Raw genomic sequence first — 26,199 nt, 5'->3', positions numbered from 1 at the left:
TAGCTGAGTGGTCTGAATGCCATTAGAAGACCTGTGATAGAATTTGTCTGCCTTCTTCCAGAAATATTTTCTATTGCTCTTTCGAGCCTATCATGGACATCCCCACATCAGAGTGGGAACCACATCAAGTCATCTAGCCCAGTGTCACCAGTAGAATAATGAGGTGTGATTTGGGTCATAATCCATTTTCAATAGAAGGCTCCTACCCAGCCTAGGAATGCCGTACTGATGGAAGTTGCTTCCCTCAGATCGTGGTGCTCTGACATTTTCATTCTGGAGGTCAAAGGAGGATGAAGTACATGCAGGAAGAATGTTGTTTCTTTTTTTTTTTTTCCACTCAGAAGGTACCCATTTCTTCTCTGCTTCAAGTACACAGGTGACTGTACTCTGAAGATCCTATATGGACCTTCAAATATAGATACCACTCTAGCAAAGCTACATCCTAGAAGTTTGGGTGAATCAAGCTAAGGTTTCATCCTGATGTGTCAGTGATAAGCAAACAGCATTGTCTGAAAGTGTTATGGGACAGGAATGAAAAGCCAGGCAGAGAAAATTTATGTCATTTGGAAAAAAGCACCTCGTTCCTAGAGAGCTATTACAGGTAAGCAAAGCATTAGGTCTTTCTTTCTTTCTTCCTTTCGTTCTTTCCTTTGTATGTCAAGTTTTATTTAAATTCTAGTTAGACAACATATAGTGTAATATTGGTTTCAGGAATAGAATAAGAATTAGTAGAATTTAGTGATACATCACTTATGTATAACATCCAGTGCTCATCACAAGTGCTGTCCTGAATCCCTATCACTCATCTAGCCCATCCCCCACCTACCTCCCCTCCAGCAACCTTCAGTTTGTTGTCTATATTTAAGAGTCTCTTATAGTTTGCCTCCCTCTTTTTTCTCTTCCCCTATGTCCATCTGTTTTGTTCCTTAAATTCTTTTTTAAAATATTTTATTTATTTATTCATGAGACACACAAAGAGAATGGCAGAGACATAGGCAGAGGGAGAAGCAGGCTCCATGCAGGGAGCCTGATGTGGGACTCGATCCCAGGACCACGGGATCACACCCTGAGCCAAAGGCAAACACTCAACTGCTGAGCCAGTTCCTTAAATTCTATATATGAGTGAAAATAAATTCCTTATATATGAGTGAAATTCCTATATATGAGTGAAATATATGGTATTTGTCTTTCTCTGATTGATTTATTTCACTTAGAATAATACCCTCTGGTTCCATCCATGTTGTTGCAAATGTTAAGATTTCATTCTTTTTGATGGCTGAGTAATATTTCATATTTACATATATGTGTAAATATGAAATATATATATTTCACATCTTCTTTATCCATTCATCAGTACTAGTTAAGAGGGACACAAAAGTCCTTCACTTTCATAAGAAGCTTATCAAAATATTGTTTCAATTTAAGCCTTTATAAAATTTTCATTTCTTTCCCATTTCAGATTTGAAAATTCCTTATGAAAAGTTGCAAAATGGGGATCCCTGGGTGGCTCAGCAGTTTAGCGCCTGCTTTCAGCCCAGGGCGTGATCCTGGAGTTCCCGGATCGAGTCCCACATCGGGCTCCCTGCATGGAGCCTGCTTCTCCCTCTGCCTATGTCTCTGCCTCTCTCTCTCTCTCCCTATCTCTCTCTCATGAATAAATAAAATCTAAAAAAAAAAAAAAAAAGAAAAGTAGCAAAATGAAAACCTTAACAGTGTAGCTATAGGAAATTATTTATCCAAGGATGGACTTTTTTTCCCCATACAGTGAAGAGAGGCAAGCAAAGCAAGCTAACCACGACAAAAAATAAAGAAAAAAAAATCAATCAATAGAGGAAATTTATATATCACAAGTATCATAAAGAAGAAAAGCATATTTAAAGTTCATATAATGGGGCAGCCCTGGTGGCGCAGCAGTTTAGTGCCACCTGCAGCCCAGGGCGTGATCCTGGAGACCCTGGATCAAGTCCCACGCCAGGCTTTCTGCATGGAGCCTGCTTCTCCCTCTGCCTGTGTCTCTCCCTCCCTCTCTCTCTTTCTCTCTCTCTCTCTGTCTGTCTCTATGAATGAATAAATAAATAAAGTCTTTAAAAAAAATAAAGTTCATATAATGAAGGAAATAACAAATTTAGAATATTTTCTTTAATAAGGTGAGAAAATAATTTTGAAATGTTTTTAAGTAAAATTAAAAAGGCACTATTGTCTTTTTTTTTTTAGAGATATAGAGAGAAAGCATGTGTGTGAGCACATGGTGGGGGAGGGGCAAAGTGAAAATCTCAAGCAGGCTCCACACCTAGTACAGAGCCTCACCTGGGGCTTGATCTCACCCTGAGATCACGACCTGAGTGAAATCAAGAGTCAGATGCTGAACTAACTGAGCCACCCAGGTGCGTTAGGCACTACTGTCTTCTAAAAGATAAGCTATAGTTACCTAGAAAATCCACTTCACTAGACCACTGAAATCCCCTAGCATGGTGCACCCACAAATAATACTGAAATATCTGGATCTCTTCCTGAACATATCACATTATAGCAGACCCAAGTACAGAGGTATACTCAGAATTAAAGGAGATGCTCTAGGAAAGAACATCATTGTTCTGAAGATAGATAATCCATTCTATGGAATATGAATGCACTAAGAAAAGAGAATTCATTTATATTTACTTATGCAAACTAGCTCCAGTTATTCAGTATTTTCAGAATGACCTTTCACTGATGCCCTAGGACTAATGTGCAAACTATAAATATACAAAATTGAATTTTAAAACCATTTGTATCAACCGCAAGATCCAATTGTCATAACCTTTACAGCCTTCCTCAGAACTACAGATTTATCTCTCCCCAGGCCTTCCGAAGGATTTGAAAAAGTTGTTTTTTTTTTATCTCAATATATAGCATTTAAGTTTATTCACTGTAATCACTTGCTAATGGACATCATTGCTGCAAATTAGACTACAATGGTGTTTAGAGATAACAAATCAATTGGTTAGATTAAAGGATATTATCTAGCAAGTTTCAGAAAGCCTGATAAGGATGACAAGGCACTAACTGTGGAGATTTTAAAGGATTAACTTACTACTGGAAGAGGTAAGGCTTGGAATCTATTACCTTCAGGAACCCCATGCAGAGGCCAGAAGCTACAAATTACTACTTAGTCTTACAAAGTAAAGGTCAGGTAAAGAGAACAGATTGTAGTAGACATCAAAGGAACTAGAATATGTTAAGTAGAAAGGACCCCATGGCATTTATATGAGATCTTAACGTTACTATCCATTTAACTCATTTAAAAAAAATCTTATGCTATTTTATTCCCACATGCCAGGAAGATAAGAAAAGTTGCCCAAGGCCACGCAGCCTATTGACTGGCTTGTCAGTCAGAGTTCTCAATAGTGAACTCAGCCATCAGAAACTGATTTATATGCCCATGTGACATCTGGGTATAGCATTTATTAGCTTTTTTTTCCTGGAGAGATATATAGAGATATCAATTATTATTATATACATATTTTAATAGTTTATATAATATCTTATATATATATATAATTCACTTATCATAGTAATCTAAAGGAAATAGAGAAAAGAGTGTTTCTACACTAGGGTATTCAGAACAACACTGAAACTACGAATTTAAAGTAAGCAAAATCCTGTGGGACTAGAGCCCATCTGATGGTAGAGGAAGCCCTTTAAATAAAGCGGACAACTCCACCTTCCCCATTACCCATGACAAATGCATAATTGCTTGGCTCTTTTCAACATCGTGTCCCACTCACTTACCATCATGCTATAAGTGGAGCTGAGAAACTGTATTTTAATTTTCATAGTCCTGAACAGAATATCAATAACGCCATGGGAGAAAAGCACATATGTTTACCATCCTTCTTTCCTTGGAAATTCAGCACAATGAGATTAACTCAAGGGACCCCAACTTGGTTTCCCTTCCTTTCCCATCTTTCTCTTTAGATTACTCCCGTAGCCGTTTAGCTTGTACTGTAATGTAGGTCAATGACACTCTCAAAAGGCATTCCACTAACACCATGATCCGCTTTGGAGCAAGAAAGATGAAAAAAAAGGAGGCAAAGGAGAGAGGGATTCCACCAGTAAAAAGAATGCGGGTCTGGATTAAAAGAAACAACAACAAAAACTGTCTCTTCCTAATGTTTGTGGTCAGGATAGAGACCAAATAGCAGCACTGAATGAGGCGGTGCCCCTCTTGAAAATGTAAACTTCTCTAGAAATGGCACTGAAGACTTGATATAATAAACTGTTTCACTGACTTAGCACTGGGATGGTTTTGACAGCCTGCTCTTCACCTCTGGGCTCAGATGTCGATTTGCAGATGTTTGTAAGAACAGTGATTTCTCTGGGGCATCCCTGGGTAACTCAGCGGTTTGGTGCCTGCCTTCGGCCCAGGGTATAATCCTGGAGTCCTGGGATCGAGTCCCACATCAGGCTCCCTGCATGGAGCCTGCTTCTCTCTGTGTGTCTCTCATGAATAAATAAATAAAATCTTTTTTTTTTTTTTTTTAAAAGAACAGTGATTTCTGGCTGTGTGGTTTTATAGGCTCTTTAATGAGATGGAAAACAGAGGTCCTGACCACTCAGAGCCATGGAGGCTCCCCAGAAACTTTCTGCAAGGGTAAGTGATATCAACAGCAATTGCCCTGGCCAAATTCCATTCCAACTAATTGTGTTCCACCAGGCACTTTTGTAACAAAAGCCTCTCCCCATGCAGTCTTCTTGGGCTCCTCTGCCAATAAAATACCAACTGCTGGGCTCCAACTACTTTTGGGACAAAGCAGTTTCTGGAGCTCGTAAGTGATGCAGAGAATATGTACGGTGTGCCCAATCACCACAGCTCCTCTGTCATCTGCCGTGATTCCCTCATTAGTTTACAATGTCAGAGCATTCTTTAAATCTTCCCATTTGCCAAGTTCCAGGCTCAAAATTTTTCTCTTCCCAAGAGTCCTTCAAAACCCTGCCTGTTGGGATTAATCATACCCACCCCCAAGTTTCTTCCTTGTGGTATTAATACAGTGTGAAAATGCTGGATTTAGTTCAATAAACATGCATCCCTTTGTGTTTGTAATTTCCTGATCCTTGCCCCTGTGCAATGAGCTAAGAGGATATGTGCTATTATCTCAATTCACAGATAAAGAAACAGTAGCACCCAAAAGTATGTGGCTTTGCATGTACATCAGATGAGAGAATATTTAAGGCAAAGTGATGAGAGGATGTCTTTTGTTAGATGGAGTGGTAATTAAAATCAGAAGTGTCTCTGTCTCCAACCCACTTGGAGATCTTTGTTCTCTTTCTGAAATTCCCTCTACTCTGTAGGTGGCACTTTCACAATTTTGCAAAAACCAAAGCACCCCTGCCAGTTGTGATCACAGAGCAATCTGCTTGCTACTTTTTTTTTTTCTCATGTACATTTTTCTCCATACCTCAAGTGATGCCTTCTTCACTTAATGCACAGTTTCCTTCCCCATCATTTTTCTAAAACACTGACTTGGGAGTAACTATAAAAACATTGATCTTGTACACCTGAACCTCAGTTCTGAAATATCAAACTATCTTTCATATATGACTGCATTTTACTCTTTTAATAATCCTGAGGCAGAAGAATTGGTACTTTCTCCATTTTCCAGATAGAAGATGTTTGGGATTCTATTACTAGTTCTGAAATGAACCTACTATACAACACAGAATGAATGATTATAATCTCTCTGGGCTTCTCTTTCCCCAAGACTGGTGCTACTAGTCCATATGTGTCTAAAACAGGACCATCTGCACCTTGCAGTAAAAGTGCCCTGAAATAGCAAGTATAGTGTGTCTTACACACACACACACACACACACACACACTGGAAAGAATTCTCCTTTGCAATTGCACTTTTAGTTTTTCCTATAAAAGGCGCATCAGAATTAAATGTCCAATGGCTTCTGACTTCACAAAAAGCAAAGCTGGTACTTTGAAAGAAAATGATACAGATCTTGAACACAGTACTCTGGAATATTCACTATATACTTTGTCACCACACCCCTCCATCCATGTCATCTTCCCTATTGCACAGAGAAGTATATCCTTAAGCACACACACTAGTATCGCCAAAGCTGGGATATAGGGTGGAGGTTGGTTGCTTTGAGGAGCCACACTTTGTTTTCTTAAGATTTTATTTATTTATTTGAGAGAGAAAGAAAGGGGGAGAGAGCACCAATGGGCTAAGGAGCAGAAGGAGAAACTGACTCCTGGCTGAGCAGGGAGCCTGACAATGGGCTTTATCCCAGGACCCTGAGACCATGATCGGAGCCAAAGGCAGACACTTAACCAACTAAGCCACTCAGGCTAACCTCGTACTTCTTCTTTTTTTTTTTTTTTTTTTTAAGTTTTATGTATTCTTTGAGAGAGAGAACACCAGCAGAGTGAGGAACAGAGGGAGAAGGAGTAGCAGACTCCTCCCTGACTAGACCCTGAGATCATGACCTGAGCTGAAGGCAGATGCTTAACTAACTGAGCCACTCAGGCACCCCTAGGAGCCACACTCTTAACTATCCAGTCAACATCGCCTAAATGTCTGTGGGACAAAGGTACCACTTCCCCTGATTTATTTTGCCCATTTTCACTGTCACACTCAGTAATCACACTGCTTCTTGTTTTCCTACAGGACTTAAGAGCTAACCCAGAAGAGCAAAAGGAAATAAAAAGGATATTGAACCTGTTCAGAGAAAAGCTGAGATGGTTTTGAAGCAGTTGTCCATTTTACTGCAAGTTGTAAAGAAAACAAGATATGGGATTTGAGCCAAGTCATCAGACTCAGATTCAATCTTTGCATATTTTTTTTTTTCCGAGCCAAGGCAAATTTTCTCCCTTTCTTTCTTTGTTGCCTGCTAGCTTGCTTGCTTTTGGGGCTGGGAGTGGGGGACTAGGGAGAGACTATGCAGGTATACAATCAAAAACAGACAAATCCCTCCCAGACTAAAAGTCTACTCCAAGTTCTTGGACATCAGAAATGAATCCTGACCAGGGGGCTTGGCACAGAGACAGCAGGTGCCAAGGATGAAGGAACTTACTCTTCCCCTGCTGATATGCTCTGCCCCCATGCTGCCCTCTGGAGAAGACAGCAGGATCCCATCTGCACTGGTCTCCCAGAAAGGCCCTCTTGTGCCAGGAACTCCCTCCCAGCCCTACTCAGCCCCAATTGTCACTGCAAGAACTTGAAAGACATGACAGCCAAACTGCAAAATGGAGATGAGTGACAGCTAAGCTTTGGCAATGCTGAGGCAGAGAAAGCTGAGCTGCCAAGTACAAAGGAAAGGACTGGAAAGGGGGCACTGGGTGGTATCTAAACCATTTATTCTTTCATTCATTCTGCGGCCTTCAGAGATTCTCCTTCAGTATTAACAAGATCTCCAGAATCTGTATGGTGGGATGATATGAGCATCTGTGCATTTGTGTCTGTCTCTTTTTCCAACTCACATTGGTCCTTTTCTTCCTGTTTTTTATTTCACTTATCTCATGTTTGTGGGTGCAGAAGGGGAGGCATCATTGGAGACATGAAAAAAGAAGTACTCATGTTCACTACCATCCTTCTTTCTTTTAGGAGCTGGGGGGAGTTTAAGTTCAGTGATAGGTGAGGGCTCACACATGCATGCTGCCTTAAAACTACGCTTCCGTTGACCCAGACATAAAGCAACGATAACCCCTCCTGTCACTCATCTTGCTGACAATGACACATGTTAGAATTTATTACGAAATCTGTTTTTCAAAAAATACCTGCCATTTTTTTTTTTAATATTCCTCTCTCTTGGGCTCTTTGAACAACACTTTTTATCTAATCACCCTGTGTGGGCTGCCTGTGTTTCATACTAACACAGAGCCACTTGCTGTGCAAAGGAATGAAGTCAGAACCCTGGAATAATGGAGCAGAACTCTCAAAAAAGTAAAATTTCAAGAAGCCCCCTCCCTGAGCTAAACAAATATGTCTGAAACACCATAACAGGAGCCTCCCACAGCTCTGCAAAGTTAAATAACTAGTAAGCAGCTTTCTGCCCTAAAGTGACTAAGAATTATTTATTCCAAGCCCTACTTACTTCATTGATGTGGAAGAACAGAAGGCCAACTTACTACCTGCATCTTGTGCTTTCCTAATTTACCACTAAAGATTCCTAAACCCATGTCCTTGGGTCTCAAAACTGCCCTGGGTGTGTGTCTACGTGCTTTTGACCTTTATCCCACCCAGCAATCAAATGCATAAACACTTGTCTTTCTGTGAGGGCAATGATGAACCCAGTTTTAATGTCAAAGGGACAAATGCAGAGAAAATAGTCTAATTTCACATCAAATCTTCCACTGTCCAGCAGAGGGCGGCTGGTTCCAAACACAAAACTTGAATACACTTGTGCCACCAACGCCAAGAGAAGAGCCATACCTACTTATTTTACTTTTTAAAGAAAAATGAAACTGAGAGAGTCACTGAAAAATGATGCCTTACTGTTAGTACGGCTATTCCCTGTTGGACAAAATGTAGCCCTGGGTCTGTGCGCAGCATCACAGGGACACAGAGAGGTGGTACCTGCTGGTTAACATGCAGATTCTCAGGGCTTGTGACCCAGAATCTACACTTAACTATCTTTCTCTCTAGATGATCCTAACATCTAGTATATGCAGAGGCTGAGGAACTTCAGAACTAGTCTGGCCACTTCATTCCACAGATTCCTGAAAGGCAGGTGGACATTTTTTAAGGATTTTTATGTATATCAGGTAACAGACAGCAAAACGTTTAAGCTATAGCATTCTGTACAAATGGCTTAAAACCAGAATCACTGTTACCGCTCACTTCCTTGAGCAGATGCAGGGTCCTGCATGTGCCCTTATAGGAAATAAACTGTGGCTCTAGGGAGAAGATACTCTTTAGTTAGTATGTAGGGAAGGTGAATATTAACTTAAAAGCTCAGGAAAATCTGCACACATGCTGCCAAGTCCATGTGCAGTTACCAGCTACATGACCTGGACAACTCACTTTTTTTGTTTTTAAGGGAGATCACACATGAACAGGGGTTGGGGGGATGGGCAGAGACAGAAGGAGAGAAAGAATCCCAAGCAGGCTCCGTGCCCCATGGGGAGCCTGATGCAGGACTCGATCTCATGACCTAAGCCAAAATCAAGAGTCAGACACTTAACCAACTGACCCTCCTAGGCACCCCCGGAAAATCCACTTTTTGAGACTTACTTTTCTCAAAGTTAAAATGGATTTTGTGGTCCTTTCCCTGCTGATTTTAGAGTTTTGTTTTGTTGGTTCTGTTTCTGCATCAACTATCCTCATACATGGGGATGTTCTCAGTGCGTCTATGCATATCCTACAGGTGACAGTTTGCTGTACTCACTGATTTGAGAAGCAGGAACCATACATTTCGATTACTTCTTTGACAAGTGTGAGAGTCTGGGTTACTTTAAACACTACTTAGAGCTCCAGAGGCAAAGGAGGATTTCAGGTTCCAATTCAGGTCTCGTTGAAACAACTTTTTTTCTAATACTTCTTTTTACATCTCTTTCATAATGTGTATTCTTTCTTTTGTATAAAAAAAAGTGAAAAAAAAGTGAAAAAATAAGTAGGGGGGATTCAGAAAGCTTTTTCACTTGGGCCCATGTGTCATATCTTAACAGGGTTTTGTTTTGTTTTGTTTTGGTGTGGCTACTATAGAGGAAATTGCTTGAAACAAGATCTCTAAGGAGTTGAGAGAAGTAGTAGCCACTGCAGAGACAGCTTGTGTCTAGAGATTTAGTGATGGTATACTTCAAAGTTTAAATGCAATGATGGAGTCACAAGGTCTAATCAAGGATGCCTGGGTGGCTCAGGAGTTGAGCATCTGCCTTTGGCCCAGGGCGTGATCCCGTGGTCCTAGGATAGAGTCCTACATCGGGCTCCCTGCATGGAGCCTGCTTCTCCCTCTGCCTCTGTCTCTGTCTCTGCCTCTCTCTGTGTTTCTCATGAATAAATAAATAAAATCTTAAACAACAACAACAACAAGGTCTAATCAGAGCCCATGATTAAAGCTATACAAGGGGAAGAACAAGTCCATCCCAGTGTGTCCGGGCAATGATGCTAGAACCATTTCTCAGATGTGATTTCTCCAAGGAGCACCCTTTAGGATAATGGAGTCTACTTCTCAGTAGATCCTGCACCAAACATTAACTAGTTGGTTTGCTCTTCAGGTCCCTGGCCACAGGTGTGATGGCAGGATAGGTGTGTTTCTGATATGCATTCCCTCTAGTGGAAAATAACAACCCAGGGTCAACAAATACACATTGCGAGTCAACCAAGGCAGCCTACTGGGCCACCAGGAAAGCTTAGAGCCAGCATGAGGAATAGGGCCAGTGACAGGACGTCATGGCATCGTGGAAAAGCACTGTGAGCATTACTCTGTCCATCCTCCTGCCAGAAAGTTTCCTTCTAAAAAAAAAAAAAAAGAAAAGAAAAAAAAAAAAAAAGGAAGTTTCCTTGGAGTCCTTTTCAGATTTCTAAAAGTATCAGGTTTATCCTGTAAAGCTGTCAGGCTATTATCATGAAATGATAAGCAGGAAGCTGAATGATTTTATACAAGCTGACTTCAAATGTGACATATGGTTTGCCTTTACATTTTCAGTGCACTTTGCATTTTATCTGAGATTATATAATTCATATTTTAAACATGAAATTTATTAAAGGTCTGCAGAGGAATCAGCACTTAGTCTCAAGGATATATACTATTACAAAGTAACCTCCCAGACAAGACAACTGGGGCAGTATTTAGGAAATGGTGAACTATGATGGAAAGAACACAGACCAGAAATGCAAGACCTGGGTTCCAGTTAAAGGTCACCAGTCACTAACAAGGTCTCAGATATAAAACACTAAACCTCTCCTCTCCATCCAGTGTTTTTGTATGCATGAGACACACACACACAGTTTTGTAATCATGCTGAAAATATATTCTGTGTGAAATACATAAGGTGGTCTTGTTACTCTTTTACTCTCTCTTCCATACAAATGAGCTTTGGAAAGAAAGAGACCAAGAGAGAGAAAATATGGAAGGAAGGGGAAAAGTTGAACGGGAGGAGTGAGGGAAATGAAAGTAGAAACAAGCTAAGCAGTGGGAGATAGGTAATATCCAGTTTCAACACGCTCTCCCCTACATATTTATTTGAGAGTTCTTTGTAATTCCCCCGAGGTGGGTTTGCATCGGAGGACCATAATGAACCATGGATGAAAACTTTGTATTTGTAATAAATGGAGCCAAATGGTTTGGGTTTGATAATCTTGTGGGCTTTGTCCTACGAGTTTAACCAGGTTCCACTGGTTTCTGGGTAATGGAATGCTGACAAGGATCTCCAGGGAGCCAGATGGCTTCCCATTTGCCGTGTTACCCTCCCAGACTCTACCAAGGCCTGCAGGGTGGGAAAAGTGAAATGTTGGTGGCTCTTGGGAAATTTTAAGCCCTCATATAAGTATAATCTTCACAAGTCTATAAAATTTCAAATAGTAAAGAGAGGAGAAAAGAGGGAGTATAATATAACTTTAGGAACCATCCTTTCTGCAGATCAAAGAATTAATTGCATTCTCACAGTCTGGCTCACACTAGCAGTGTGGGGACAAGGTGGGAGGGAGAGGCTGTTTCTACAAGAAGAGGACAGTGCTTTTCTTCAAGCTTTCACTTGCTTAGCTCTGGAATTTTAAATTAAACAGGGAAAGGCAAATTTCAAGCTCCATTTACTTTAAGCAAATCGGGACTTCTTGTCTCAATCTGAGAACAGAGACTTGTTCTTGGGCCACTTGTTCCTATGTTTACCCTCTAGCCATTTCTCCTAAAATAACTGGTTCGCTAGAATTTGTCTTCAAACACCCTTAAAATGTCAGCATCATCATACCCCCAGCACACAGAAGGTGGTGATATAGAAGAGTAGAGTAAGTTAGAAAAGAGGTGCTATGCCTCTGAATACACTGCCATGTTTGTTTCCCCAAATTAGCACATCTTAATTTGCTGGTCTGCCAGAAAGAGCAATCTTTTTATGACGAACATCTGTGATCTCTTACAAACTACTTCCAACTCTAAACACCCTGATCTCATAATTCATTACAGAAAGGAACTTAAGTTTACATAAAAGGCTATCGTCCTAGCATTGTGCTGGTAACACATATAATATGACATGTAGAGGGCCTGGCACCTAACTTCCCTCAAGCTGGGGCTTTGGACTCTGTCAGCTAGCCATGGAGCAGGCCCAGCTCTGTTTAGGGCAGAATGACCCTGTAATTAGCAACAAATCACCACCCCAGAATAACTGGAGAGCTCTGCTGATACATACATCAGAAAGAAACCTGTAGGGAATGTCCCAAATTTTGCCAAATCATACTATTTATTTAAGGTCCTCCTTTGTGTTGACACAAAAGGTGATGTAACTGAAAACTCTTGTCCACTCTGATGGTCTGCGTCTTCTTCCAGAAGCATGCATGTGCAGGTCACTCTCTTCTTGTTTGGGGAAGAAAAATAAGAAGTTGACACTAGGAAGAAGGCATCCTACCAGTTACGCTGGGCAGGGAGCCAGAATTACAGGAAGCACTGCAGGAGTGAATAGCAATAGATTTTAATTGGTGCCTGGGGGTAAAGGTCAGCTCTCTTAGAACAATGGGCATCTATGGTGGTAACTGACTGAATCCTCCGTGGGAGTTTGTAAATGTCAGCAACACACTTCCAAATGGAAGCACAAAGGGCTTGGGCCCAAGGAACAATGACAGCATTAGCTGGTGAAGAAAATGCCTAAGTCTGTTGGTTAAGTAATGCATTCATAAAGCACAAGGGGGTGGGGAGACACACAAACATGCCAATAACATAAATTCAAAATAAAGTAGATCGCTTCCCATATCAGACAAGTGCCTTCCTATGATCCAACATCTTTTTCCTCAGCACGAGTTCGTTTTCTGTTTTTCTTTTTCCTGGACATCCTCTGGAATTCAAACACCACGCTTACCTGAGTCAAGCTGGACGGGTTCAGCTCCTAAAGCTACATCCATCCTAGTGAATTTTTTTTTTTTTTGAGGGGGAAAAAAGCCCTTATTGATAAATAGATTACAATGAAATAAATAGAGTGACCGTTTGTTGGGGAATAAAAACAGAGGCAGGACCTCAGTGTCTCCACCCCAGCTCTAGCTCTCAGTCTCTGCCTTCCTACTGGCCAGTTTGGATGAGGAGGCCTTGATGGGCATGCCAGCCCTCCTAGGGCCCCTGGGGGCCTCTGCCTTCCTGGCCAGGTGTTCAGGCAGCATCTTAGACCTGCCACCATTCGGAGGAGCAGCAGCCTTGGCTTTAGGTCCCTCCTTGGCCGCATGGGGCAACGACTTCTTTAGGGACACGGTTTTCCTTCTTGGCTGGAGAAGCAGCACCATTCTTGCCCTTGGGGATGGTGGATTTTGAATTCCGACTCCCAGCTTTTGTTTTCCTGTGGGTCTCACCACCTGGTTTGGGAGGAGCAGTCCTCGCCTCTCCTGGCTTCCTGGGTCCCCTTTTCACCTTGTCTGGATTGAGAGGGTCCTTCTTTGCCTCCTTTGGCTTCTTGGGGACCTTCTCCTTGCCCTCGATGGGTCTCCTGGGGGCAGTCATGGTGGAGGTCTTCCTGGGTTGAACTTTCCTTTTATGCTTGGGAACCAATTTGAAGCTGCCGGTGGCCCTCTTGGCCTTGGAGTTGGTGGGCCTGACAAGGAGGCCGCGGTGCATGCCAGTGGAGAGAACATCAGTAGTTTCTCAGAAGCTCTGGCTATTTTTTGTCTCAAGAGAATGTGGATCCCTTTTAGAAAGTAGCCATAGGGGAAAGATGAATTGCTAGTCACTGGAACACCAGAAGCCCCTCCTGACCTCCTGCAAATGCTACACTGTTTCTCTTGTTGCCTGGTTTCACTCTATACTTCTCATTCCCCTGTCATCCCCCAAATTCACCTACTGCCCTAATCTGGGCTCTCTCCTAAGCATTCAATAACTTTAAAGGAACTATATTTTTGAAATCAACAATTAGGATAAGCAAAGGAGCACTTTAGGGAGCACTTTTATAATGCAAAAGAGTAAGATGTGTAATATATATAATCAAATTATTAAGATTTCAGGACATGAAAGGTGTAGTATCTGCACTAGTGTAAACCCATGCTCATCTCTACCTACACACCTCTCCCTTCACTTTCCACTTTTACAGGCAGCACCCTGTTTTATGCATGTTTGTATCTCTACAACCTAGTACTAAATGTTGGTTCAACTAAATTATACTCTTCTGCTGTGAATGCCACGACCCTGTGTCGTACCAGTCCGCTTCACTAAGCGACTTAAGCCCCTCATGCTGTTTTCCTGACTACCTCAGACTACATTCCTTTCTAACCTCTTAGAGCCTTTGTCATTTGTACTATGCAATCCATCATCTTCTGTCTTGCACTATTCTTTAATTGCGTCCCTGCAGCAAGATAGTAAACTCTGTAAGGGCTACATTAAGGTTCACACTTTTTTTTTTTTAAATCATTCACCAATGTGCTCGCAAAAAACTGGGCACAAGCCAAGTGTTCAATAAAATGGGTCAATTGATTTCTAAAAATTGCACCTCCAAATCTCATCAGTAGTTCTGAATGATCAGTAGTTAACTTAAGATAAATGCTGAATTTATCAATAGCAATCAACTAGAATAAGGTAATATTTTCTTTTATTAATTCAATCTTAATAATGTCACTATTGCCCATTTGTTGATTTTATAAGACAGAAAAAAAAGTTTTAACAATTGAAAAGACATGGTGTTATCATTTTAGAATTACAATTCAAATGGGGCATGAAGGCATTTTTTTGGTCTAATTAGTATAGCCAGATATAAATGGAAATTAGCATATTTTAAGAGTCAAAATAGGCACATGCTTATTCATTTAATATTTGCAAATCAATCAAAGTTATGTATGCACTGTGGTCTATGAACACTGGTTTCTCACTACACACGCACTGAAAGACAGTTTTCATCTTTCTTTTCCCTTCTCCTTTGACAAATATTTGCTTCTCTGTGAAGCCTTCATTGAATCCCCAAAGATAGAGTTCTATGTACACAGCTATTATGATACATAAGTTCTGTACTGTAGTTGACTGTTTATACATTCATCTCCTCTACCAGGCTGCACAATCCTTAAAAGAAAGGACAATGTCTTATATTTTTATTCTACTTCCTACTTCTTAAAAAGATCTGGCACAAAACAGACATTTAATAATTTTGGTTGGTTTGACAAATGACAGCATGCCATTGGAAAGGGATAATAGTGGTAACGATGAGACTAACATTTATCGAATGTTTCCTATGTATCAGGCACTGTTCTCTGCTTATTGTGATTCTTCTCCTAACTACCTTATGATATTGACACAATCATTCCATTTTATTTTAGACACGAGGAAACTGTATCACACAGAGTTTAGTTAATAACACACAAACCAACAAATAAAAGCTGTCTAAGGGCATACAACTAGTATGTGGCTTGGCTGGAATTTAAAGCCAGGCAGCCTGGCTCCAGGATCCATTATATGAACCACTACACCACAACTAATGACTCCACCAGGCAAAAATTTACAATGACCATCTTCAAATAACAAAGTGTAGCTCCACAGTGACTGCAAGTAGGTGCTGAGTGGGTACACCTGCCAAGTGTAGAAATTACAAGGTGTACACTCAAATAGGAGAGGCCATTACACATAGGGATAGGGAGTAGCTAGGAAAGATGGCATTAAAAGGACAAAAGTTCATTAAGTTGTGGGCAGCAGCAGTGATATTTGAATCTGCCTCTGGGGAGCTGGAGAGCCTTGATGGAGGCCTGTTACTCCCCCATACTTGAGTCATAATTGTGTTTTCCTTTCTGGCAAAACCAATTTCGGCCACAGCCATCAACCTCCTTTACCCCTCTGCAAGCACCGAGGAAGAACAGAGAGATAAGGGTAAATTGTGCTCCCTCTGAAAGTCTTAATAAGTTCCCAGTAAATTAGCCCTCCTCTCCCTGAGAGATCTCAAGAGATTCTTAATCTACTGTTGAAAATATTTATGATTTGATTATCTTTTCTTCTACCTTATGTCTTTACCCTGCTCTTTGCATTAGCTTTCTCTCATCACTATTTTGTTACTTTAAATGCTTTGTGATTATCTCTGTCATCTTCTCTCTTGGTTCAGTATCTGTGCCTTTCCTCCTATACATCCCTTCTTTTCTTATCAGTGAGGTTGCATATTTCAGATGTTTCCCCTTCCCTATTCTTTATTTTTTGGACTCCTCCACATCACCCTCTTCTCCACTACAAGCATGCTCATTCTGGATGGCAAATGCTGTCAATCAAGGCAATACTTAGTATTCTAGTCCCCAAACACACACACACACACACACACACACACACACACACACACACAGCCCCAAGCAGCCAGAAGAGATTTCTCTTTTGCAGTCATCAAAATGTATATCCCATACAGCAGGCCTTTCCACCTATGAAGATCTAAACCCATCTTATTATCTACAAATATTAATATTTTGTTCTGCAAAATTTATGTTAAGTAGCTGACTTAGGAGGTTATGGAATGAGAAGTATGTTAACAGTTGGGGACCCAATAAAATGGGAGGCAGTTGCTTAGAGGAACAGAGGGGCAAAACCATCAAAAGAAGATTTGGTTAACAGAAAGGTCAGGTCAGAAGAAGGAATGTTTAAATGAAAGCAAGTTAGTCCCCAGGCTTGTGGTGTTCTCTTAATTTCTCCAGGGGTTAAAAAAAAAAAAAAGTGGTTTTATTAAAGATTCATCGATATTGACTTTGTTTTTCCTGACAGCACCAAGAGAAAGCTTGAGGCAGATCTGATATATTGGAGTGAGACATCCCCACCCTAGTAAATATGGCAATTTCCTGTAGCGGCCGGCATTCATCTCCATCCATCATGAGAGCAGCTCGGGCTATTCACTAGAAACAAATGTTCTAGATACAGTATGTCAAACACCGGATGATGGAAACCTCTGAGAAGCCACAGGGAGTATGCTGGAAGCAAACAGACCAGAATGTTGAAAAGACCTCTGACCATTTTCCACAGCAGAGCGTAACTTGGAACCAACCTGAAATAATGCATTTGACCTTCATAAAAGGGTAATGGATGGGCATTTAACATTAGGCCAGCCAGACTTCAGAGAATACAACTTCTAATAAGGACAGATGATGAGGCAAAAATAAATTTTAAAATAGGCAGACAGAAAACGAAAAAAAAAAAAGAAAAACAACAAAAAACTGTTCCCCACAGAAGGTTAAACAGATAGTCTATTGTGCGTATTTGAAGAATGATCAGCCTCTGATACAGGCTTCCTTTCCTTTTTGAAAACTTCTGTTCATGTGGCCACAGAGGCAACCTGCCTTTTCAGACCCAGCCAGTGGTAGAAGAAACATGCAGTTTCTGGACTGGTCTTACTTCATAATATTTGGAGAACAATTCAGACTATATTTATTACTTACTATAACAATTCAGATATATTTATCCTGATTAGCTTCATTTGTTTAAAAAGAACAAAACCAAAAGACAGAGTTCTAAATTTTCCCCCACTGTGTCAAAGAAATACTACCTGATGCCAACCAGAAAGCATTATCAAAACTTAGAAAGGTTGATCTATGGATCTGTCACCATTCTACCTATTTGTCTAGCTAGCTACCTGCATATTTTTAAAACATGACTGGGACTAATAAACTCTGAATTTTAAGAGTAACATCCTATAAACTTGATCTTCATCAGATATAACTTTTTAAACAGCATCTCATGATTAATATTTAATGTATTAGATGCTGATATGTAATAGACACATCTTACAAATAAGGAATAACAAATATGTAATGTTAATTATGCAAGAAGCTTCTTCCCAACAAAAAAGTACTTAGCACTACTTAATTCTACATGAAATAAAACTGTAATCTGTTACAAAACTGGATCAGTTCTGAGAACTGATATATTATTTCATATATTTACTAATATGTAAATAGTTTATATTATAAACCTATTTTTTTTACATCAGTGTTACACAGATGAGATTCAATAAAAATCAACTAGGTACCTACTAAACTATCATAATGTCCTCAAATCAAAAAGCTTGTGGTTTTATTCACATTTACTTATGAATGTTATCCCAGGTGCTTTGACTTAATATAATACTGTACAAGGTGCATGGCATTCCAGGTATAGTTTAATATACAGATGATCAGGATGGACTACATCAGTATTTTTTCCCCAACTGTGCCCTGTGGAGCCCAGGAGTCCCAGAGGGCTCTCCAAGTCCATGTTGTGGGTGATGAGTGACTTTGTTAGTGGGCATTGTCCTGGCACTTGGCCCATTTCAAGCAGAGTGCTTTGCACTTATTATTCTGTAACTTGTTTGAAACCCAATGGCTAGGATGACTGTTGGAAAATTACCCAGAGGAAAAAAAAATGTACATGCAGCATGTTTTCTTGGATTTGATTTTCTTTTTGAATGCTCAAGAAGAGAACAGAACAGAGCCTGATGGACTCAAACAGTATACACACTCAACTGTACCCAGGAAGGATCAAAGGAGATGGTCTTTCCCTTTAGCCATCATTGCCCAGGTTAAGTGTAGGCAACTTTGGAAAATGCCACTTCCTCTATGTCTCTGAGTTCATGCATTGCACTTCTTTATGAATGAAATACATGTTATTTTTAAAAGATGAGAGGCAAATGCATGATCTTGTGTACAAAGGGACAGATGAAAGAGTTAGGGTGGAATGAGCAACTGCGGAATGTCTGCCAAGGGAAATGTCATGTACCCCCTTTGATGTATTATACAATATGCTAGTTCCCCTTGGCCTCGCCAGATAATGTCGAGTGAGTGCTATGCAAAGTCCTGGCATTTTAAATATTAATCATGCTCTTCTTGGCTAGAAAAGATAAAATTATACATTTTGGCCTAGAAATGACTAAAATCTACAGGGATTTTTACTATCCTTATTTATTCACTTGAAAGAATTAATTTCATAATTAGAGAAAATAAATGAGTCATAACTGGTTTTACAATGTACTTTGCTTTTCGAGTACAGCCTAGGAGCCCCAAACTCAATCGAGTTCAGGTTAAATCCTCGGCAATGTGTTGGACACCTACTATACTCCACGACAGGGTGCTTGGCCTGTTACAGCCGAGGAAGCTGGTGAAGGAGGACCTTATCCCTCTGTGACCTCTCATTCTAAATGAGGCATTAGACAGGCTCAAAGCCAACTCATCATGAGTGAGAGAAAAGTGCTAGAAAAGAGAAGCAGATACCTGGAAGATCGGAGGGAGAACATCTGACTAATGGAATTGATTAGAGTTCGTGAACCAATGGTTCACCTTAAAGGTCTAATGACCTCAGCTTTTCTTTCACCAGTTGTCTGTAACATCAGGCAAGTCACTAAACTCTAAGGACTCAGTTTCCATGTCTGTTAGCTGAAAAAGAAGAATCTGAATACCTGTGACATCTTTTCATTTCTGATTCAATGATTCCATATTTTTCCTAAGAGAAGTTGGCAGATGCTATCAACCACACCTTTTCCCTGTTCCCCAAAGTCACCCACTTTAAATGCACGCACGTGCGTGCGCAAGCGCGCGCACACACGCAAACACACACACACACCTCCTGAGGAAATGACAAGAGGAATTAAGCATGACCTGGATATAAAGAGAAGAGGCAAAGAGTCAATAATCAAAAGCTTATTTAGAAAGTGCCACATACAGTAAGGTAATTAAAACCTAAACATCTGGAGAAAATGCAAACAGTGTTTAATGCTGGCCTGTACCAAGAGACCCACAACAATGATCAATGTGTCTGAGAAGCTGGGGTCCTGTTTATAGGATGAAAGTCTTGGAAGGCTCTCTCAGCAGGAAAAGTATTAATTAAGTGGCAATAACAAGGAAAGGAGATGAAATTGGGGTACGAAGGGGCACAGGAAAAATAAAGAGCAAATACTCTCTAGGTTTCTTCTTTGCTGAGAACATACTGCATGGAGAGCACAAGGAGAGAACACTGACATGAACTGGATGGTCCAAGTTTTTAAAATACAAAACACTTTTTTCCCATCTTTTCTCCCCCAGTGAATTCAACTTGGGTGAATTCCAGTTGAGGTTTTGCATTCTTTAATCCTTGAAGATGTTATATCTCACCTTGGGAAGAGAGGCCAGCTACAGTCAGTTGGAGGTAATAGGAAAGGTATTGCTGACAGACACACCCAAAGTATTCAAGTTTTCTTTGTAGGCAGAATAAAAATAAACTCAGTGAGAATTTAATATTGAGACTAAGACTTCAGCACTGATTTTATTTGTCTTTGTTATATTTGTATTAGTTCTGTCCATCACTGTCCCAATCCCAGCTGCTCATTTTCAGGTTAAATCATCCCTTCTCATGGAAGATTATATGTATGGGGACAATAAACCACATATTGACACCAATAAGCCTTGGGATTTATCAGGGACCCAGGTGAAGAACGCTCTCCTTTGGAGACACGGTGACAGACAGCTAGCCTTCCTCTCCTCTGGCACTAGGATCCTCTTATCCTTGTTCTTTTGGCCCACCTCATCTATCAGAGGCTGCGTGTATGATTCTGATGAAAAGGGGGCTGCATGAGCTCGGATTATATCCGGGAGTAGGCTTTCTTTGTCTCTTAGTCAAAATTTCCTAGACTGGCCTACGATGAGATGACAGTTTTTACTGTAACAGACATATCCAAGGAAAGCCACTGTCATTTACAGCAGCTTGCAGAGAAATAGCCAATGGATGATCATTAATTTAAACTGTAAATAAGGGCCTGTTTTGTTCTGGACTCTGATCCCAGTCATGCCCCTAACAAGCTGTCTGCAAAGCCAGGGCATGATGCCCGCTGTTGGAGACACGTTGATTGAAGAACTGGGCTTGTCCTCACAAGCAGCTAAAAATAGCAGTAAGCATGTGAAGGCAAAACAGGTTTCTGGGAAAGCAAGGCAGTTTCCCCGATGTCACTTTTATTCCAGTTGCTCCCACTGATGTGAAAAGCAGAGAGACATATCTGGTACAAAAGATGTTAACTTGCTAGATAGCACCCTAGGGACGGAAAAGAATTAATACAACCCCAGAAAGGAGCCTGCCTTTTCACTGGAGGACGCACAAGTCCTAGGAGAATTGCAGCGGACATGAACTTGAGTGCCTTTGTCCTGCATAATTAATAGAGCCTGATACTTCTTTCTTTTTTCTTCTTCGTTTTTGCCTTTCTTTCTTTCTTTCTTTCTTTCTTTCTTTCTTTCTTTCTTTCTTTCTTTCTTTCTTTCTTTTTCTTTCTTTCTTTTACATAAACTCTCATTGATTGGGGGGAAATATATTCACACTTTAAAATGTTGTACAGGTACTATCTCTTTGGTTCAAGTAGGTCCCTTTGAGGGGGGAGTACATATTTCATGATGATAAATTCACCTCATAAGTAGAAAAACTGTACACAAATATACTGCTATGTCAACTTTATTGATTTTTGCACCATTGTAAAGACCTTCATCGTCCTCCAATATTTCTTAAATCTATCAGCATCTCAGAAAGTGACCCTGAAGGCCTCATTTATCTGTACAGGAAAAGATCCCTTCGCTTAGGTTCACCCATAAACATTGTGATTTAAACAGCTCAGGCCCACCTCTGCTTCTGGAAGGTAAAAGGCACAAAGAAAGCTGTTCTCTCACAGTCATGGGCAAGGACTTCTCTTTCTCGCGAAATAGGGTCTGCCAAGTTTTAATTTTAGCTAAATTCCATGGCCAGTGACTTTTCAAAGCCTTGCAGATAACTGGACTAAAAATGTAGCCTGGGTGATGCTGGCACAGGAAAGTGAATGGGTTAGAATGCAGGGCTCCTTGCTATACTCCCTCTAAGCTTTCCTTCCCATCTTAGGAGCTGCATTTGGACTTGAGAATCTCAAGTTTCAAGCACTGCTCTGGCAAACTATCTTTTTAAAAAACATATTCCTTTTTTAAAAAACATTATTTATTTATTTATTTATTTATTTATTTATTTATTTATTTATTCATGAGAGACACAGAGAAAGAGAGGTAGAGACATAGGCAGAGGGAGAAGCAGGTTTCCTGGACCCCGGGATCATGCCCTGTGCCAAAGGCACTCAACTGCTGAGCCACCCAGGTGTTCCTATTATATTCCTTTCTAATAGCATCAATAAAACAATGACTATCACTACATTAGAGTAATTCTAAGAACGATTTTTAAGGTCTCTTCCAGCTGGAATTCCTTTGTTTTTGCCTCTATCACTTTACAAATAGAAAAATGTAAATGTAACAAAGTCATCTGTTAGGTGGAAGCAGAGTCAAAGGGCCTTTTAATGACAAAAAGGCATATTGCATTTATTACTAGAATACAAGACCTTTCAGGGTACAATGCTGATTTATTTCTCTTTGTATCCTATGATACCTACAGATTGTTGATTGTTAAAGGAAATTTATTAAAAAATGTGAAACCAGAGGAAACATCAATAGGGAATTGAAAAATTGAGTCAAAGCTAACAAACATAACTGAATCGTATTACAAAGCTTACGGGTGTAAGTCCTCAGTTTAGGACTATATACAGCAGGTCAAATTGTTCAGATGTAACTACTGATAATGGACCAATAATTAGCCAGTAAGAGGAAGAAGGAACATTTGGTCTGTATCTCCACATTTGTGAGGTTGACATTATCGAGCTATGCTGTCCAATACTGAAGACATCAGCCACAGGTGGTTATTTACATTTAAGTTAATTAAAGTTAAATTAGATTTAAAATCCAGTTCTTCAGTCACACTAGCTATATTTCAAATACTCAAAAGCCATAAGTGGCTAATGTCTAAGGTACTGGGCAATTTAAATGAATATTTCTATCATTACAGAAAATTCTACGGAACATTGCTATTTAGGGAAGATGATCACAACTATTACTTCTAATAATTATATGAAGAAGGAAGAGGAGGCAGATGAGAAAAAAATAAAGAGAAAACACTGATGAGCCTTAGCTGTTCTGTGCTAAACACTTGAAATGCCTTATTTCATGTAATAGTTACAATTTTTCACGTGGGGTAGGAATTATAATTATCCTTAGTTTAAATTTGATGACACCGCTTGGAGACATTAAGTAAATCACCATAGTTATACACCTATTAACTGGTTTAGCTGGGTTTTCACTCATACCATCTGACATCAGAGCCTATGCACAGCTGCTAAGTTATACTGCTTCTATGAAGAACTTGAAACGGTTAGGGCCAGAGGCAATGTTACACTTTGCATAAGCAATTCTCAATCCTAGATGCATACAAGAAACAACTGGGGAGCTTGCTCAAGGTACAGTTGCCTGAGCTCTAATCCAGAGCAATGGGGGGTGAGACCAGGGCTTGCACATTTGGGAATCACCTAACAGTGCTTTGGATGTGCAGCCAGAGTTAAGGAATGACCACTCAGAGATGTTCTCATCCACCTCCCGTAGGTCAGATAACAAAATGAAATACCTACCCAAGGTCACTAACAGTAACTACTGACAGATCTGAAATGAGAACCTAGATATCACTGCTACCATCATAAAAGAACAACAGCTTAGGACATACCAACACTTCTGTCTTTCCTGATGGATACTGTTATTTCATGTAATTCACACAATAGTTAGAAACTCTATGTCAGGGATCCCTGGGTGGCGCAGCGGTTTGGCGCCTGCCTTTGGCCCAGGGCGCGATCCTGGAGACCAGAGATCGAGTCCCACATCGGGCTCCCGGTGCATGGAGCCTGCTTCTCCCTCTGCCTGTGTTTCTGCGCCTTTCTCTCTCTCTGTGTGACTATCATAAATAAATAAAAATTAAAAAAAAAAAGAAACTCTATGTCATAATTCAGAATCTGACGATGCAAGTTTATAAAACCAAAGAATGGATGTAGTGCCATTTTCCTCCTGAGACAAGGATAAGTCTTTCTCATTTAAAAGCAAATACTGTCGGGTACTTGTGTGGCTCAGTGGTTGAGCATCTGCCTTTGGCTCAGGTCCTGATCCTGGTGTCCTGGGATCGAGTCCCACATCAGGCTCTCCATGGGGAGCCTGCTTCTCCCTCTACCTCTATGTTTCTCATGAATATATAAATAAAAAAATTTAGAAAACAACAAATATTGTCTTCCTTGAGAAAATGACATCTCTCTCTGAAGAGGAGGTAAACTCTTATACCAGAAGCAGTATAATGCAGAAGAAACAATACAACTGCCAGCCAAGAAGCCTGAATTCCAGCTCCAGTTGCACTTGTAACTCTGCAGTGGGGCAAACCATTACCTTTCACTGAACCTTAATTTTCTCATCTCTAAAATTAGGGTGCAGTATATGGTAATCTCCAAGGTTCCTTCCATATGCTTCCTTCCTGACATTTGTGTGCAGGCTGAATAAACTTCAGAAAGCAAATATCCAACATGCTACAGGAGGACACATTCACCACAATTCTAGTTCATCTATTTACTCATGTCAAGGGAAAAGAGGGGACTTCAGATGAAAACCCCACCTTTTCCTCCATCTTGTCAAGGCTCATTCTGATTCTCGTTGACTGACTAGTCAGAGCTCTGACATCCACTCACAGAGACCCATTCCTTGGAGCTGCCTTTCAGAAATGATAATGATGTGCCTGCCTCTCACCCTCCTACATTCACAGCTGTTGCTCTGAAAATTAGGAGGTGTCAGGCATCTCACCACCTTAATATCCATCAACTTATCTTCACACCTCTAATCCCGGTGTAACCATAACAGATTTTTTTGTAGCTAGAGAGGCTGGCCAAGCAAGACAGGAATCACGTCATGAATAAGCAGCACGTTGAATATACAGGCCTTACCTTACGCTTGTTGGTAGGACACACGTAGAGATAGCTTAAAATTGTTTTCAACCCAACTTTATCATTCAGCTTCTCATAAGTTGTTCCGTAATCAGTTGACCTATAATTCAAAAGGAGCATTAATGAGGATAGAAGTATACGTCATTTGGCTGCTTGTCAGCATAATACATGTTGTACATAGTAGAATGGCTCTCAGGAGGTTTCTAGATGATTCATGTAGTATATAATGATGCTTCATTATGTACACAGTAGCATCATGTGAGTGGTTAACATTTGCATTTAAATTGAATTGGTAAAAATTAAAACTCCATCTCTTTACTGCTCCTTAATGTACGTACATGGCATACAGGATGTGCTTAATTTTAAAAGATTAAGAGATGAGGGTGTCTCTTGAACTGACCACAGAAATAAAGAGTTTTTATGTAGATCTGACATTTTCAAACTTTTGCTTTATCTTTGACACAGTGGGAAAGCAGGTTCTCCTAATTTATGTACAAATTATGTTTTCTTTCATGAGTCATAGAATAAATGGCGGGCCAGTCCCTTCAAAGGTCATTTAGTCTTCTCCTATTATTTAAGAGTAAGAAAACATCTTAATAATACATGAAATTTCACAATCTTACTCAGTGGCCTTTTCTGGTATTAACTAACCTGGAGATAGGAGGACGTTACTTCTTGGAACTGACCCTATTTTTTTTTTTTTTTTGGAGTTTCATCTTAGTCTAGTCCTTGGTCAATAACTTATTAATTCTGACTGAATCAATGGGCTTTAATCACCATTTCTATCAAAGTTCATTTCATATTTCAAAATTGTAATCTCATTAGATCATCATTACAACTATGTATGTGCAGGAGGAAATAGTATCTGTATTTGAAGAAAGTAGTTGACAGAACATAAGTGACCCATTCAAAGAAAACAGCTGGAAAACTGCCAGCTAGCATTTGAATCCAGGTGTTCTGGCCCTAAACACTGTGTTGCTTATATATTATACCCCAGTATTTCTCTTGTTTATGTTTTAATTTAAAGGAAACATACAATTTCCTCTTAGCCTTTCTTTTAGATATGGGAGATCCCAATTCATTTATTCATTCATTTACAACGCAGAACTCCTAAAATGTACCAGACCCTACGCTATGTACCAGGATACAACACATTGCTGCCACTCTCAAAAACCTAACAGTTTATTTGAAGGGCAGAAATAAAAGGCTATAACGTGTTAAAGTTCAATGCTATAGATATGAATTAACAAGGCTTAGAAAATACAGTTGGTTTAAATACAAACACAAAAATGTAACTATTTTAATTCATTTCTGATATTGATAAAAGTA

The 26,199-nt window shown here is 40.1% G+C and overlaps 1 protein-coding gene across 5 annotated transcripts in view; it reads right to left on the bottom strand.

Moving 5' to 3' along the window:
- SORCS1 (sortilin related VPS10 domain containing receptor 1) overlaps window positions 1-26,199 on the bottom strand; it is a 506,783-nt gene that overhangs the window by 213,388 nt on the left and 267,196 nt on the right. For all 5 annotated transcript variants that reach the window (XM_072805397.1, XM_072805395.1, XM_072805394.1 and 2 more), the window contains exon 3: window positions 24,871-24,970. In XM_072805397.1, coding sequence (XP_072661498.1) covers window positions 24,871-24,970 — 100 coding nt within the window. The remainder of the gene's footprint in view (window positions 1-24,870; window positions 24,971-26,199) is intronic.

Source organism: Canis lupus, chromosome 29, assembly GCF_048164855.1.
Source record: "Canis lupus baileyi chromosome 29, mCanLup2.hap1, whole genome shotgun sequence".
NCBI classification, from domain to species: domain Eukaryota; kingdom Metazoa; phylum Chordata; class Mammalia; order Carnivora; family Canidae; genus Canis; species Canis lupus.
Note: the sequence above shows the minus strand (reverse complement) of the source record. Positions and strands in the feature narration are given on the sequence as shown.